Raw genomic sequence first — 18,807 nt, forward strand, 5'->3', positions numbered from 1 at the left:
TTATATTTTTTATGAATTCCTTGATACCTGAAAGCTAATGTGTTTTCTTTCAACAGCCCAGTCAACCACAGCCAACTTTTCATGGATCAGTTTACATTAGGTTTTAGAAACACTGAGAAGTTATGTGTGGGCATACCCTAAATTCTTTCCTCATAAAGAAGCAGGCAAGCAGAGACCTTAACACTTAAAAAAAAAAAAAAAAAAAAATTGAAGCAAGTATTTATAAGCCATTAGTGTAAAAATAATGAAATTTACTTTCTGAGAGTGAAAGAGAATAAAGAATTTGGAATGTTGGTCAAGGCCTGGGCTGGCCAGATAAAGACAATTTTCACATCTTGCTAAACCCTGTAAAACAGCTGGGGGTCTTTGCCGTTATAAGAGCTTCATTCAGAATAGAAAGATAAGACTACATTTGACTTTGGTCGTATCATGCATATAGAGCAAAATATTTGCTGAGTTTTACAATATTACCAGACATTGGGAGTACTGAGCTGAATGAAACAAATTCTGTCTTTAAGATGTTCACAGCCTAGTGGGAAAGACAGCAATAAAACCAGTCAGATCCATACTAAAATGAAGACACAAAATCGGGCAGAATCTTTCCAAAGAGAAGTCTGAAATAGAGCAGTCCTGTTTTTATTTTTTCAGCAAATCTCTTTGGATTTGTAGATCTTGGAGCATGGCTCAGAGTGGATATATCACATTAATCATTCTCTGAATCCAAGCAGTGATGATCGGACTGGAAAAGGTAGAAGTGTCTTTCCGCTTTAGGTTTTTATTGTTGTTGTTCATCTGTATTGCTTTCTCAGGGATCAAAAACAACCAAGAAAATTAATACCAAAATGCATCAAATCTGGGCTTTGTTGTTTCGTATGTTTACAAGGAGGTTGGAATAAAATTATGAAAATTCTGATTTTTTCCCTTACACGTTTACCACAAAGAAGTGTTTGATTTCTATTTTCTGCCTTACAACCACAACACATAGTTTGAAGAGACCATGACTCTGGCATATGCTTCTGAAAGCTATCTTTCACAAGGATTTCAGTCTATAATTATTCATTATCTTGATTTTTAACATTTTATGGTCAACCAAATAACTTCCAGGCAGGAGAATAAACATTCTGAGACAAATGACCAAGGAATGCAACCAAAGTCAGGCTGTAAGTCATCTTTTTCAATGGCTCCCTTTACACATTTGTGTGGCACAGATCCTCAAACAGTACCATTTATTCATGACCTGGCTGACATATTTGGTCGTTGTGTGGAGTAGTAGGAGTAATGGAGAAGTTTAAATAAAAAGTTTTAGAATAATATTAACTCTTAAGTCTCTAAGATTGTAGCCAGAGTATTTTTATAATTATATTGATGAATATGTATTTTATAGAAAATCCACTATATTTTAACAGCTATTTTAATTGCAGAACACATACAGACAATATTTGTAATCTAGAAAAGTTCATGATCTAGAGAAGACACACAGCTGAGCAAGATAATAAAACTATAACAGAAAAGATAAAGCATTTTAGGAGCACAGAATAAGCTCTATGATTAGCTCTCCTTGGGAAATAAGTCACTAAGGAAGTGATATTATTGTTGGATCTAATGAAGCAAGTAGGATCTTCAAGACAGGGGATAAAAACAACCTATTATATACTAATGCTCACTACTTGAGTGACAGCGTTAGCTGGACCCCAAACCTCTGCATCAAGCAATATACCCATTCAATAAACCTGTACTTATACCCCTTGAATTAAAAAAAAGAAAAAAAGGATGAAACTACTTTTTTAAAAACCATTTTTGGCTAGCGATAATGGTTTGTTTTGCATGGGCTGCTGTGTAGCCTGTAAATTTGCGTGGGGTTCTTTGTTTTAATTTTAGAATGAGAGATTTCATGTTACTCTATATTAATAGTTTTCAAATATGCTCAAAGTGCCATTTAAAAAAATTTCTTATTTATTTTTTTGCTCAAAGTGCCATTTTAGTGACTAAAATGCAGTTCTACTTTTCCAAGAGATAACACTTTTTTTTTTTCCTTTTTGTGATATAATTTTGCTTTTGTCACCCAGGCTGGAGTGCAATGGTGTGATCTTGGCTCGCTGCAACCTCCGCCCCTTAGGTTCAGGTGATTCTCCTGCCTCAGCATCCTGAGTAGCTGGGATTACAGGCACATGACACCACTATCCAGCTAATTTTTGTATTTTTAGTAGAGATGGGGTTTCATCATATTGGTCAGGCTGGTCTTGAACTCCTGACCTCAGGTGATCTGCCTGCCTTGGCTTCTGAAAGTTCTGGGATTACATGTATGAGCCACCACACCCAGCAGAGAGAACACATTCTAAGTCATAAGGGTAGATATATTTCTTCCCCATGGGATTAAATGAAACTATTTTCATTTAGGATGAAAAAAAAAAAAAAAAAAAAAAAAAAAGATGTGGCCGGGCATGGTAGCTCATACCTGTAATCACAGCACTTTGGGAGGCTGAGGTGAGTGGATCATTTGAGGCCAGGAGTTCAAGAACAGCCTGGCCAACATAGTGAAACCTGTCTCTACTGAAAATACAGAAAACATTAGCTGGGCATGGTGGTAGGCACGTGTAATCCCAGCTATTTGGGAAGCTGAGGCAGAATTGCTTGAACTCAGGAGGTAGAGGTTGCAATGAGTCGAGATGGTGCCATTGCACTCCAGCCTAGGCAACGAGAGCAAAACTCCATCTCAAAAAAAGATGCTCCTTGTTTTTTTTTTTTTTTTTCCTGAATGAGCCATCTTTTACTCTACCTCTCTGCCTCTAGCTATCATCAGGTGCCAGTTGTATGCTGCAGATCTAGGCAGAAGATGAAAGTAGAGAGGTAGAAGGGATTCTATGGTAGCTATGGTTTGAGCAACCAACAAACAAAATAAAGAAAAAGAAAAATTAAAGAAAAAAACTCTAGTATTTTTCTATGTTCTGTGCTCTAATTATAATTATTATTCTGTCTCAGATCCTAAGAAGGCACATTCTCATCCAGAGTTTCCTGAAGACAATATTTTGATTTGATTCCTTGCCTGGGGAGCTTTATGAATAAGCAGGGACAAGAAATTCTCAACTGAAAAGAGGAAAAGGAGGGATGCCTGCTTGATGGGATATCCTACAACTAGAGTTTGAGTTCCTATGGGGCAGAGACCATGCCTTATTCATAACTGCTTTCTCAGTAGAACCTAATATGATGCCTAGAACATGCTGCTGTTCAGTATTCGTGGAATGACTGAATCCATAAAAGGCTGTTTCAAACTTCCCTCCCTTTGAAGATTTTTGTCATCATAGGGCAGGAGACAAGCAGCAGAACTGATCCCACTGGGCTATATTATCATGGCAGCCTGGATCAGAATAGAAGATAGCTACTAACAGCACACACAGAGCAATGACACAACTGCAATTCAAGGATGATTAATGGAATGTGCCCCACACGATTTCGTTCAGAGCTTCACAAAGCTGGTAGAGTTGGTTCCAGTTAGCTTGGATGAGAGGTCACACAGATTAAAAATAGACTTTCTTAATAAAGAACAATAGGCTACATTCATTTAGAAAGATAGAAAAAAGAATGACACGCCTTAGGGGTGGGTATGAAGCTTAATCCTATTTAAGGCTTAATTAACCCCAAAAAGATTGAGTGGCTCTTCTGACTTGATGGCCGTTCTTCTATCTAGTGGAAGCTTACCAACAGAGATCCATAAAAATGAAATAAACAAGATTTACATTTGTATATAGAACACTCATAATATTTCTAATATTTCAAATAATACAGTTTACAAATACAAGAATTAGATTGCTTAGACTGTTATGGTACCTAAAACTTTTGAAATAAATCACATTCTCTTTTGAATTGTTACATTTGTTGCCATGATTCATAAAATATTAAAACATGAGCATCTTTCTTGACAGGCAAATTCACTGCCTTGAAAAAAATTCTTTCTTTCTTATACTTAAATGATCAAACAAATTATATTTTATCCTAAATATGTCAGCATATTCTCCAAAATTCTAAATAAAAATTCATTCTGGAGTAAATTCTAATCATTCTAATATTTTCATAAAGAGGAGAAGACAGGTTTTGCTCAAATCAGTCCATCCTGAGTTGCTAAGTATCTGAGTTGGGGCATCCAGGTGCCAGGGGCCTGTGGTGGTCATATATGTCATTTTATGAAACCTCTGCAAATTTAATTTCTCAACTCTTAATGTGTGCCTCACCCATATAGAAAAGACTCAAAAAGATTAAATAAGGAAGGCCAGTTAATATCATTTTAAAAAATTATTGAGCTTAAGGAGGAAAATTTCCAGGATTATGACAAAAAGTAGTGGTTACATTATATTTATGTTCTATATTTAATTAATTCTTTGTTTTAAAAATATTTTCAAGCCAGGTGCAGCTGGCTCATGCCTATAATCCCAGCACTTTGGGAGGCCGAGGCAGGCAGATCACCTGAGATCAGGAGTTCGAGACCAGCCCGGCCAACATGGCAAAACTCTGTATCTACTAAAAATATGAAAGTTGGCTGGGCATGGTGGCACATGCCTGTAATCACAGCTACTCAGGAGGCTGAGGCAGGAGAATTGATTGAACCTGGGAGGCGGAGGTTGCAGTGAGCCAAGATCGCACCACTGCACTCCAGCATGGGTGACAGAATGAGACGCCATCTTAAATAAATAAATAAATAAATAAATAAATAAATAAATAAATAAATAACTTTTCAAAATATTTCAGAAGCTTGACAGCAGGAAGTGCTTCTCTCTGTCAAACTGAAGCCGTTTAACTGGAAGAGGAGAAAGATAACTCTCTGCCTTCCTATCTCCTCCAGCGATGTCATTTCCTTTCCTTCTTTCCCCTCCCAACCAGCCAACAACTCACATCCTAATTTTTTTCTTCGGGTGTGAAAAAAACTTGCTGACATTCTGGAATAGAAGATAACTTTGTTCTGTTATATACATTGTGTAAATTGCAGGGAATCATGGGAATACCCATTTAAGATACTGGAGATTTAAAACTTTAAATCCACTCAATTTGGCCATTACTTTCAATGGCCGAACTGCAATTAGTTTTGCACCAACCTGCTATTAATCTGCATGATGTTAGTACATTGTTGAGTAATTTTTCTCTTGAGCTGACATATGATGCCAGTTCAATATTCCCCCTTTATACTGAAGGGAAACTTTTCAACATTATTAAAATGAAGAAATGAGACATAGCCTAAACATGAGAGAAAAGTTTAGCTCACTGAAGGACACAAACTAGGAAAATTCTGTGTGAAAACTATCTAGCAGCAAAAATAAGATGACTAACATAGAAAGCAAACATCCCCCTCAGACAAACTCTAATGCGTTAGTGTAAAGGCACTTGAAATTTTAATATTTTCTCTAATATAAGACTATAAACTTAATAAAAATCACAAATGTCAACAAACTAAGTGATGTACTTCAAGGTAGATAATACACCTTTAATCTGTTTTTGTTTTTATTATACAGAACACGTAAGACAGTATGTTTTTTTTTTTTTTTTTAAAGCACAAGGACTGATAAATGTAACTGTGAAAAATTAGACTTGGATCTACCAATTAGACTTGGATCTACCAATCCAAGTCTAATTTTTCATAGTTTCATTTCTCATTTTCTATAATACTGTCTCATTGTCCATTTTTTCATAATACTGTTAAATATAATTAGAGCATAGAACATAGAAAAATACTATAGATTTTTCTTCAGTACAATTATTCACATTGTTTCATCACTATATTTTTGATAGTATAGCATCCAGTTTTTTTGTTTGTTTTTGTTTTTTGTGTTTTTGAGACGAAGTCTTACACTGTTACCCAGGCTGGAGTGCAATGGTGTGATCTCGGCTCACTGAACTCTCCGCCTCCTGGGTTCAAGCAATTCTCCGGCCTCAGCTTCATGAGTAGCTGGAATTACAGGCACCTGCCACTATGCCTGGCTAATGTTTTGTATTTTTAGTAGAAACGGGGTTTCACTGTGTTGGCCAGGATGGTCTCAAGCTCCTGACCTTGTGATCCGCCTGCCTGGGCTTCCCAAAGTGCTGAGATTACAGGTGTGAGCCACCGCACCCAGCCAGCATCAGTTTTAAATATCAATTACATCTTTTCTTGTGACTACTAAATAAGTCATTGAGATTAAAAATAAATACTGGTAATTATTAACAACTGATTTCCAAAGACCATTCCCCAGAACATTGATCAACATCTAATTCTTTTACTTAAGAAAAAAAACTGCTTGCAGTTACGAGGAAGATCACAACAAGCACATATCTTATTCTAACACAATGTCATTATGTCAGAAAACCACATATATTTTTCTCATATATTGAGCAAAACAAATTTACTTTACAGAATTTAAACATTTTCCCAGATAGTCATGAGATGTATACATTTTATATATTTAATAAAATGCCTAATTTAAGATAAAATTTCATTCTAAAATAGATTGGCAAGAATCAAAATGTCAACTTACCAGCCTTTTCCTTCTCTGAAATACCTGGAATAGCCTGAAAAGAAAAAGACACAAAAATTGTGGTATTATTAGGAAGAAACATCAAAATGCATCATTAGAAATAAGATAAAATATAATTAATGAAGCAAAAATTAAATAGAGCCTGCCAATAGAAAAATTAGCATTTGGGAACTATCATTAAAATCACTAGATCTGTCTTTGATAACTGTAAATAATCTTCTACTTATTTTCTTGTCTGAAGGCAGACTCAATCTAATGTATATCCATATTATCTTTAAATAACACTGGGAATAGGCTGGTCCATGGTGGCTCGTACCTGTAATCCCAGAACTTTGGGAGGCAGAGGCAGGTGAATTGTTGAGCCTGGGAGTCTGAGACCAGCCAGGACATAATGTCAAAACAACATCTCTACAAAAAATATGAAAACTGGCTGGGCATGGTGTCGTGTACCTGTAGTCCCAGCTACTCAGAAGGCCGAGGTATGAGAATCACCTGAGTCCAGGGAGGTCAAAGCTGCAGTGAGCTATGATCGTTCCACTACACCCCAGCCTGGGGAACAGTCAGACCCCCATCTCAAACAAACAAAAAACATTGGCAATAAATAAATCTAAAATCACTTTGAATCAGGGTAGAATTGTTGAAGTTATTTTTTTTTCATCCTATTTTTGGGAGACAGAAGCAAATTGGTTAGTTTCTGGGCATTTCAAATCTCTTCCCTGTTGTTTATTTTCTCTGTGCACTAGAGTGAGCTGTCTTACTTCTCAAGGCTCAGTTCCTTTTTTATTAATTGCATCTAGATAATCACATCTACTTTATAGGATTGCTGAAAGAACTAAAGGCAGCAGCCTCTGTAAAGCATACCAGATCTTCAGGGAAATGCCACTCTTAATATTTATTAAAATGGACCTGGGTCCAGTGGGTTAGTTGACTGATGTGAAAGATTTAGAAGTTCAATCCCCAGCATTTATCACTATCATTATTTTAAAAAATAGAGTTCAGAATGATATCTTTCCAAGAACTTAATGCTTAGCTGTCTAGTTCTACTGTTTGTGGATACCCCAAAACAAATAAAGCAAGTTGACTCCCTGGTTCGCATTCATCTCAGTTACTCACATATAAAATATAGTTGGGGATGTATTAACTGACCCATAGGGATTTGATGCCTTCTACCACATAACTAGTGACCACAGGATAGATCCAAAGGTGATATTTTTTCATTACTTCAGGAACAACATCCTCAGAGTTGAGGTAAGAAAAGCACACTCAAATGGGTAATTTTGAGTGTGTGTGTGTGTGTGTGTGTGTGTGTGAGAGAGAGAGACAGAGAGAGAGAGAGAGAGACCCAAGTGCACCTCTGTTGTAGATCAGCCCAAGAAAATAGCATCAATCTTCATTTCTAGAAATAGCAAATATCAAGTCATCTATATTTTTGTGAAATATTGACCGTTGCTGAGATTTTTATCTTTGGGATTTGGGGGATTTGGTGATTGATGCAATTATTAACTAAGGTAAAGATTTCCCTATGAGTAAAAAGTAGAGGTGAAGGGAGGGGGCGTTGTTTTGGCAAGATTAATCTATACTGAAAGCATATATATATATATATATATATATATATATATATATATTTTCATTTTTTTAAATTGCATTTTAGGTTTGGGGGTACATGTGAAGAGCATGCAAGATTGTTGCATAGGTACACACATGGCAGTGTGGTTTGCTGCCTTCCTTCCCCTCACCTGTATCTGCCATTTCTCCCTATGCTATCTCCTCCCACCTCCCAACCTCCCCATCCCTCCCCAATTTCCCCCCAAAGGATCCCAGTGTGTAGTGCTCCCCTCCCTGTGTCCATGTGTTCTCATTGCTCAACACCTGCCTATGAGTGAGAACATGTGGTGTTTGATTTTCTGCTCTTGTGTCAGTTTGCTGAGAATGATGGTTTCCAGGTTCATTCATGTCCCTACAAAGGATGCAAACTCATCGTTTTTGATGGCTGCGCAATATTCCATGGTGTATATGTACCACATTTTCCCTATCCAGTCTATCATCGATGGGCATTTGGGTTGGTTCCAGGTCTTTGCTATTGTAAACAGTGCTGCAATGAACATTCGTGTGCACGTGTCCTTGTAGTAGAATGATTTATAATCCTTTGGATATATACCCAGTAATGGGATTGCTGGGTCAAATGGGATTTCTATTTTTAGGTCCTTGAGGAATCGCCACACTGTCTTCCACAATGATTGAATTAATTTACATTCCTACCAACAGTGTAAAAGTGTTCCTATTTCTCCACATCCTCTCCAGCATCTGTTGTTTCCAGATTTTTTAATGATTGCCGTTCTAACTGGTGTGAGATGGTATCTCAATGTGGTTTTGATTTGCATTTCTCTGATGACCAGTGATGATGAGCATTTTTTCTTATGTTTGTTGGCCTCCTGTATGTCTTCTTTTGTAAAGCGTCTGTTCATATCCTTCGCCCATTTTTGAATGGGCTTGTTTTTTTTCTTGTAGATCTGTTTTAGTTCTTTGTAAATTCTGGATATCAGCCCCTTGTCAGATGGGTAGATTGCAAAAATTTTTTCCATTCTGTTGGTTGCCGATTCACTCTACTGACTGTTTCTTTTGCCGTGCAGAAGCTGTGGAGTTTGATTAGGTCCCATTTGTCTATTTTGGCTTTTGTTGCCATTGTTTTTGGCGTTTTGGTCATGAAGTCCTTGCCTACACCTATGTCCTGAATGGTTTTGCCTAGATTTTCTTCTAGGGTTTTTATGATGTTAGGTCTGATGTTTAAGTCTTTAATCCATCTGGAGTTAATTTTGGTGTAAGGTGTCAGGAAGGGGTCCTGTTTCTGCTTTCTGCACATGGCTAGCCAGTTTTCCCAACACCATTTATTAAACAGGGAATCCTTTCTCCATTGCTTGTTTTTGTCAGGTTTGTCGAAGATTGGATGGTTGTAGATATGTTGTATTTCCTCTGAGGCCTCTGTTCTGTTCCATTGATCTATAGCTCTGTTTTGGTACCAGTACCATGCTGTTTTGATTACTGTAGCCTTGTAGTATAGTTTGAAGTCTGGTAGTGTGATGCCTCCTGCTTTGTTCTTTTTGCTTAGAATTGACTTGGCTAAGCGGGCTCTCTTTTGGTTCCATATGAAGTTTAAAGTGTTTTTTTCTAGTTCTGTGAAGAAGGTCATTGGTAGCTTGATGGGAATAGCGTTGAATTTGTAAATTACTTTGGGCAGTATAGCCATTTTCAATCTCAATCTACATGTAATTGTTAAGCACTGTTTTCTGGATGTGAATCTTGACTCCACATCCTTCCAAAGATGCAGACTTACAGATTAAATGGCAGCCTAGGGGATCAGGCCCAGAGATCAGGGCTTCTGAGGAATAGCAAGCTGCCAGCATTTTCCTGGGCATTCTTCAATTTATAAAAAAGCCATATAACTTTTCTTCTCCTTCAAAGATTTCTCCAATTCAGTACTACGGGAAAGCAATTTCCTCCTTTTACAAGTGATCCTACAGTTTTGGTTATGTTTATTTGCTTTTTATGCATCTCTTAAAACATATTTAAAAATGGAATTAAATCCAATCTATGCATTAAATGTTAAGTGTAGCCCCCAAATTTGCCCCTGATAAGCAGTTTTAAAATAAGTTCTCCCTTTTATGAAAAGCAAAAAGAAAATAAAACCGAAACCCTTCTTTTCTCAACAAGATTGGAAAAGTTTGTGACAGGTAATTAAAGGATGTTCTTAAAGAAAGTTCCTCAGTACAATAATAGCTAATGCGTATTGGGTGCTTAGTATCTTATGGCCCAGTTTTAAGCTTTTATTTGCATAAATTCACTCCATCTTTAGAACATTCCTGTAAAGTCCTGGAAAGTAAAGTAACTTTTGTGAGGTCATACTGTCATTAATAGAAGCAAGGCACGATATAAGCATGCTGGCCTCTGAGCCACATTAAACAGATTTATTTTGAAATGAAGGAGGAAAAAACTTTGGATTGGTCTTATGAGAAGACATTTACTTAGAACACAAAATATCTGTACAGGAATATCTGTATGGGACATTTAGACATTGCCTAAGGAAACCCTCTCTTTTCACAGCAAATCCATTTAAGTCAAGTTGAATGCTTTGCTCCCAATCACAAGTTGGCCAGTTACAAAAACAAGCCTTTTCTATATTTTATTTGATTTCAAAATATATAACCAAGCATGTGTAAGTAAATATTTGATAAAAATGATAGTTGGGGTATCAAGCAAAAATACATATTTAGCTTTCTTATAGCCAGTGTCTACATTTCATGTAGCCAATGACAATTACTTTAGAATATCACTACACTCTTGTGATTTTTAAGCTACCAATGCTCACTTCCATTAAATAACTTCAAAGGCCATGTTACAATATAGAGAAAGAATAGTCAAAGTGTAGTATTCCTAGAAATTTATAACTTATTTTTAAGAGCAAAACCACATAGTGATAACAGATGGCTATTCCTCCAATGATTTATCTTTATATTTGAGAGAGAATTGTCTCTCTAGCAAATTGTTTACAAATAAATATTTTAAATTATTAAGTTTCTGAAATTTTCCAGAGATAAAAGGCATTAGAAACAACTGAAAAATGCTGACATTTGCTTTACAGTTAATTAAAGCTGATTGCTAATTCTTAATTACATGCTTCACATTATCCTAGGTACAAAAACTCTTAGCAAAGGTTTCTTCTTTTTGTGGAATTCACAAGCTAATCAAAGAAGTTACAAAAAAGGCAAAGAATGGATGCTGAATGGGAATGATTAGACACATCACTGGTGTGGCATTAAAAAGGGTGAGAAGAATATAGATCATTAGGACTATCCAAGTAGAAATGGAATGGTTTTCTTGGGCTTGAAACCCTAGGGCAGGAGACACTGATTGGGAGATTCTTCTCGTCCTTGATTTCTGAGAAGAGACCTGGATAGATTTGGGTCCGTGTCCTGAGGTCCCATCATGTCATATCTATTTCTGGGCTCAAAAATAAAATTTCACACAAGCTGACTGTATAATATGGTACACAGTAGGGGTTCCTCAACATTTATGGAATAAAAACACTAAATGCCTATTTGTATACACAACTTAAATAACATGTATGATCGATGCATATGAGAAAGGTCTCATAAAAGGCATATTTTTGAATTCATTGGGGGCTTTTGCTAATAGCTGCCATATGTTTCATTTGATCTGCATCCTCAGGAAGTGATTTAATATTTCTTGCAATAAAGCAATTAAATAGGATTTTCCTGCTGGCCATATGGGTTTGCTATAACTTTATATATTTTTCTCTCTCATTTCTCAATGGAACAAAGGAAAGTCTACAAATAACTTCCAAATAAGAGGGGAAAAAAATCATACATAGTCTTCTGGTGTTCTTCTCTAGTATATTTAAATGATAAGATAGCAACCTTTTCTATGGCTTCCAACCACTCTGACCCCCTGTACTGAGCCTCTTGAATAGTTTTCCACATGTAAAGATTGTCACTGATGTTGGCCTATTAAGGTGTTTTATTAATACAATTGAAATTTTTAAAAAGCCCTTTAAAAAAAGCTTTTTCAGTGAAACAGAAGGAAACAATTTGCTTTCTTCTAATGAGATCTTTTAAAGCTGTGTGTGGGAGCTTAGACTGTGTACATGTCTATTTGTGTTTTTGTATGTGAAAGATGGTTGGGGAAATGCTGATTTTGACATCCCACATGGAAATGTTCTAAACATATGTTGATCCTTTTGGTCTGCTGCTGAGGTGGCTTTCTGCACTTACAGGAGAACTTCAGACGGACACCTTTTAGGAACTTCGAACAACCACACAGAAGCTGCTGACATAAATAGCATTATAAGCAGTAGATATCAGGTCTGAATCCATGACAATTGACAATCTGAATATTTTGTCAATTGAAACATTCTAATTGAACCAATTTCTTCCCAAAAATTTAAAAAAAACTTTTTTTTCTATTTTCTATGATTTTAGGAATATGTTTTTCTAGTTTATAAATGAAATATTTCTATTAATTTTCTTTAATATGTTATTTTTATTAATATGCCATTTCCCTTACTTTTATGGAATATTTTCCTCTTAGTTCTTTAGAATAAAGAACATAGAATACTATCATTAAGAAAACATTATAGGGAAGCTATGATAATATGAAAGTTATCCTAGGTTCCCTGAAGTGAATTTATTTTTTGTACTGCAGTACATAAACAGAGCACTAGCTATTTTGTGCTTTCTCTTTCTTTAGTCAGAGCTTTCTTTTACCTGATTTCAAATATTCAAGATGTTTGCACAGAAGTGTTTGGAGTGCTCTGTTTCATTCTATAGGAATTTTTTCCATTTGCCTTTTAAAAAGTGGTTTAATTCATAGAAGAATCAGTGACAGAGTAGTTTACTCCTTTCCCTTTAAAATATTCACTTTTGTCCCCACAAAAATATGTTCCACAAAAGATATAATTGCAGGGAAATTCCAAAATAAGTAATTCTGCCCTTAAAAATTGCAAGAAAATATCCTTCTGTGATGGAACAGCCTGTGTCTCAGATGAGGGTACAAGAGCCTATTGTGGGCACATGGGCAACAGGAAGGGTTTTGGGATTCACATTTGTTTTGGGAAGACATGAAAGACAGCATGAAAGAAAAGAAGGTACATGGGAAAATGCGTTTGTTTTCATCTCTTCTTCATTTAAAGACTCTTTTGAAATCACTCCAGTCTGCAATATTGTTAGCCAGTCGATGATTTCAGTCTGCTTTCATTTGAACAAAGAAGTTTATTGAAAAGCTGTGTCTGATTGGCAATCTGATATCATCTATTTTGGTTTACAAAGTAAGTTTCTAGCTTTGACAGTCATCATTCTTTCATTAAAAATATAATCTCTTCTTAATGGATGGGGATTTAGAGACCATATATTTGTGTTTCCCAGTCTTCAGTTCTTCAAATACCACCTTCACAATTTTTACCATATAAATGTATCATCTATAAATTATTTACTTAATAATTTAAAAAATCAAATTTAAATAAATTTTCTTTTTTTAACTTGACTTGTTCTAAATAATAAAAATGCATACATTTATGGGTTTGAATTGTGGGTTATATTACTCATATACTAGAATGCATAATTATAAAAATTCAGAATGTTTACCCCGGTATCAGCCGATATGCCATTAGTACGGTATATGCTATATATTGCAAAAACTTGATTTAGTTATTTCTGCCATTTTGCCTATGAGAATGTTGAGACCCAGACAGGTTAAGTGACTTGCCCAATAGTACAGGGCTTTTGGTGGCCAGATGGGAATAACACTAGAATGCAGCTTTATAGCTTTGTCTACTATACCATTATTCATAAGACTGATGAAGTCAAAAGGTCATCATGGCTTCATCCCTTCTACTGTTCATGATTCCAGCTTAACTTAGTTTCTTAACCAGATCATGGAAGACAATGGAAATTCAGTTTCAGAAAGAAGAGATGATGTGCTGGTGTAAGGATTGCCTTCAAGGAACAAATATCTATAACCAAAGTGAAATATTAATAAATGCATGCATAATTTTCTGAGAAATGTAATTCATGCTGTGTATCCTTCTTATTTCCAAAAATGGACACATCTTATTTAATAAAACTTGTCAGCCATATTAAGATTTATTTCCCCCTGCAAAGTCACTGACTTTAACAACTGTCTTCCAGTTTTGTAGACTGAAATTATAGCTTTATTTATACCATATGATATAGAAATTTGGGGTCTCAGCTCAAAATAGTTGTTCAAACATTTGAACAAAGGCAAAGTTAATTTTTAAGGGATAGTATGGTGCTGCTCACAGGTATGTCTGTAGTTTATTTTGAGCAGAGATGAGATGACTCTTGACTAAATTAGAATGAAAGTTGGGATTCTGACCTTGAATTTTTTTCTTTTCTTTCTCAACACACTGACATTTATTGTATTTAAAGTTAGTGACTCTCTCTTCAACAAATCCTGTAGAATAAGTTACTCTGTGCTGTCTTCAGATAGCTAAATATTGAATTTCTGGCTGACAAAACTCTGGTTAAGGCCATTTTTATTTGAAGATATGGTCTAAAATAAATGCTAATCATTATTCTAAGTTATTTTAAAAAAATCATTTCTTTAGCAAGCTAGATAAACAGAAAGAGCCCCATGACTGGGCCACATTAACTTAACTCTTCTCTGTCTTTATTGAATTTTTAAATTATAATGTTCTGTATCTCTAAGCAATTTACAATTGATGATTTATTGATGACACATCCTTTAGATATATTTTCATCTTATAAATTCTTTCCAGAATTTAAAGATCATGTCTTTCTCTGTTACTATGAAAGTTTATTTCAATTGAATATTGTTAGTAGAAAAAAGTTTATTAAAATTAATAAACATATTTAAGGGCCAGGCACGGTGGCTCAGGACTGTAATCCCAGCACTTTGGGAGGCTGAGGCAGGTGGATCACGAGGTTAAGAGATCGAGACCATCCTGGCCAACACGGTGAAATCCTGTCTCTACTAAAAATACAAAATATTAGCCAGGCGTGGTGGCACATGCCTGTAGTTCCAGCTACTCAGGAGGCTGAGGCGGAAGAATTGCTTGAACCCAGGAGGCAGAGGTTGCAGTGAGCCGAGATTGCACCACTGCACTCCAGCCTGGTGACAGAGCAAGACTCCATCTCAAAATAAATAAATAAATAAATTTAAGTTCTGTATATTAATATATTCTCTCTATATTACATATATTTTCTTAAATTTGCAAATACTTCCAAAGTATTCTCTTATTGTTCTGTATGATGATTTGCCTATGGCAGCCACTTAGACATACTGACTATTCATGGTAGTTTTTGTTTTTTAAATCTGATCTATGAAAGTTCACAATTAAGGAGTTAGGTAGACATTTAGGCTTATTTCTAGTGAAGATAATACTCAAGATAATTAACTTATTCAGAGAGTAATTGATTCAAAATGGCTGTTTATCCTTCTTTTTGTTGGATGATATCAATCAGCAATTTATCTCTCTTTCAGAGTTACGCTCCTCATAATGATTCATTTTGGCCATGCTGTCCTTTTTCTAGTCTGAATTGTAGATTTTTGCTGGTACGAAATGCTCCTTCCCACAGGATTTCCTGGGCATTACTAAGGCAATGTCCCTGCTGAAGATTTTTACTCACAGCATTGTTTTCTTTAAAATGTTGTAGTGATTCTCTTTCTTCTTTATTCCTTAGTAATGTGCTCTGAGATCCTCATTCTCATGTGCCCAGGTCTACTTAATCATTAACAGATGCATGGTAAGTACTCACTACCTACACAGTCTTTTGCTAAGTGCAGTAATTGCACAGGAGAAATTGAAGACATGCTGTTAAAAGAAGTAATCTAATTGTGAATCCAAGATGAAGACCGAATCAAAAAATTAGAGGTGAATATGAACAAGTACGACGTTTTTTGCTGCCACTAATTGGTGTGGTGATTTTTGGCAGGTTTCTGGAACTCTGAGCTCAGTGAGATAGGGTAGATATAGTATCCACATTCTGGGACCATTTGTGAGGGTTAAACAAAATTGCTGCATGGGAAGGGATTATCTCAAGCCTCCATGATTGTGAACTATTCCTATTGTTGTGTTTGTTAATATAAGATTAAAAAGCAAGTCCTTTCTGCCTGTGGACGCCGCCGAAGAAGATCGTTAAAGTCTCTCCTCTCCCTGCGATCATGTCTAAGTCAGAGTCTCCTAAAGAGCCAGAACAGCTGAGGAAGCTCTTCATTGGAGGGCTGAGCTTTGAAACAACCGATGAGAGCCTGAGGAGCCATTTTGAGCAATGGGGAACGCTCACAGACTGTGTGGTAATGAGAGATCCAAACACCAAGCGCTCCAGGGGCTTTAGGTTCGTCACGTATGCAACTGCGGAGGAGGTGGATGCAGCCATGAATGCAAGGCCACACAAAGTGGATGGAAGAGTTGTGGAACCAAAGAGAGCTGTCTCAAGAGAAGATTCTCAAAGACCAGGTGCCCACTTAACTGTGAAAAAAATATTCATTGGTGGCATTAAAGAAGACACTGAAGAACATCACCTAAGAGATTATTTTGAACAGTATGGAAAAAACTGAAGTGATTGAAATCATGACTGACAGAGGCAGTGGCAAGAAAAGGGGCTTTGCCTTTGTAACCTTTGATGACCATGACTCCATGGATAAGACTGTCATTCAGAGATACCATACTGTGAATGGCCACAACTGTGAAGTTAGGAAAGCCCTGTCAAAGCAAGAGATGGTGAGTGCTTCATCCAGCCAAAGAGGTCGAAGTGGTTCTGGAAACTTTGGTGGTGGTCATGGAGGTGGTTTCGGTGGGAATGACAACTTTGGTCGTGGAGGAAACTTCAGTGGTCATGGTGGCTTTGGTGGCAGCCATGGTGGTGGATATGGTGGCAGTGGGGATGGCTATAATGGATTTGGTAATGATGGAGGCAATTTTGGAGGTGGTGGAAGCTACAATGATTTTGGCAGTTACAACAATCAGTCTTCAAATTTTGGACCCATGAAGGGAGGAAACTTTGGAGGCAGAAGCTCTGGCCCCTATGGTGGTGGCGGCCAATACTTTGCCAAACCACGAAACCAAGGTGGCTATGGCGGTTCCAGTAGCAGCAGTAGCTATGGCAGTGGCAGAAGATTTTAATTAGGAAACAAAGCTTAGCAGGAGAGGAGAGCCAGAGAAGTGACAGGGAAGCTACAGGTTACAACAGATTTGTGAACTCAGCCAAACACAGTGGTGGCAGGGCCTAGCTGCTACAAAGAAGACATGATTTAGAAAAATACTCATGTGTATGGGCAAAAAACTCGAGAACTGTATTTGTGACTAATTGTATAACAGGGTATTTTGTTTCTGTTCTGTGGAAAGTGTAAAGCATTCCAACAAAGGGTTTTAATGTAGATTTTTTTTTTTTTTCATCCATGCTGTTGATTGCTAAATCTAATAGTCTGATCGTGATGCTGAATAAATGTCTTTTTTTTTTTTTAATGTCCTGTGTAAAGTTAGTCTACTCTGAAGCCATCTTGGTAAATTTCCCCAACAGTGTGAAGTTAGAATTCCTTCAGGGTGATGCCAGCTTCTATTTGGAATTTATATACAACCTGTTTGGGTGGAGAAGCCATTGTCTTCAGAAACCTTGGTGTAGTTGAACTAATAGTTACTGTTGTGACCTGAAGTTCACTATTAAAAGGGATTACCCAAGCAAAATCATGCAATTATTGGTTATAAAGATGATTGTTGGCACATCCTATGCAATATATCTAAATTGAATAATAGTACCAGATAAAATTATAGATGGGAATGAAGCTTGCATATCATCCATTATCACGTGTAATCAATAAATGATTTAACTCTTTTGAAACAAAAAAGCAATTGCTGTATATAGTTATATAGAAATAATGCAAAGCAAGTATAGGTTTTCTGTCTCTGAATCCTCCTCTTCCTCCAGTCCAATTAAATTCTTTCCATATGTTTAGTCCTCCTTTACTTATTTTGAACAATTTAAAATTATTTTCTTTAGGATTTTGAACAAAATTTTCTTTATTTTTTTTTCAGCTATTTTCCTTAAGTTTTATAAAGCTCAGTTGGAGGATACAATGCTTTGAGGGCAAATAAATTACTTTATTTAAAAAACTTAGAATAATGATTAATTTGGGGTTTGTCACTCCAAACTAGCTATTACTAGGTGGGCCTGTTCTTTGCCCTTTTAGGTAAGTAAGTGATGATTTTCTACTTGGGTCTCCATATAGTAGAGCAGGCTCCCAGTTCTGTGTGTCTTGGAGCAGCAGAACCTGAGGGCATAAGCAGAAGTGATCCCTGTACCAGAAAATGTGGAATGTCTATATTCTACACTCAAAGTGATCTTTGGGTGACTTCTGAACTGTAGGAAACCCCTGGGACCACCACTCTTTTTAATCAGATTTAATCAGAACTTTTCATAGAATTTATCACAGAAATTTCCCCAAACTAAAATGAATTCTATACACTACTCATGAGTTGTTGAAATATATACATATAATTATACGTATATAATATATATACATTATAACATTGGTCAAGAGACTTGGATAAAAATAGAGGTAAAGTATTGGTTTACAGTTTAACAGAATAGCATATAATATCTAGTTTATAAACAAAATAATAGGTGTTGTCAATCTGTTTAGCGTATGTTCACTTAGTCTCTTAGAAAGTTGGATATGAGATAAACCATTTACTCATATCCATCTTGGTGAGGTTAATTACTACCAATTATGTTTAAATATAAGCTTAGTTTTATTTTAA

General features: G+C 36.1%; 1 protein-coding gene and 1 pseudogene across 5 annotated transcripts in view; one reads left to right on the plus strand and one right to left on the minus strand.

Moving 5' to 3' along the window:
- DLC1 (DLC1 Rho GTPase activating protein) overlaps positions 1 to 18,807 on the minus strand; it is a 523,653-nt gene that overhangs the window by 215,393 nt on the left and 289,453 nt on the right. For all 5 annotated transcript variants that reach the window (XM_074383938.1, XM_074383936.1, XM_074383937.1 and 2 more), the window contains one exon: positions 6,498 to 6,531. In XM_074383938.1, coding sequence (XP_074240039.1) covers positions 6,498 to 6,531 — 34 coding nt within the window. The remainder of the gene's footprint in view (positions 1 to 6,497; positions 6,532 to 18,807) is intronic.
- LOC101037081 (heterogeneous nuclear ribonucleoprotein A1-like) lies at positions 16,206 to 17,279 on the plus strand (annotated as a pseudogene).

The sequence above is a fragment of the Saimiri boliviensis genome, chromosome 13 (genome assembly GCF_048565385.1).
Source record: "Saimiri boliviensis isolate mSaiBol1 chromosome 13, mSaiBol1.pri, whole genome shotgun sequence".
In the NCBI taxonomy this organism is placed as follows: Eukaryota; Metazoa; Chordata; class Mammalia; order Primates; family Cebidae; genus Saimiri; species Saimiri boliviensis.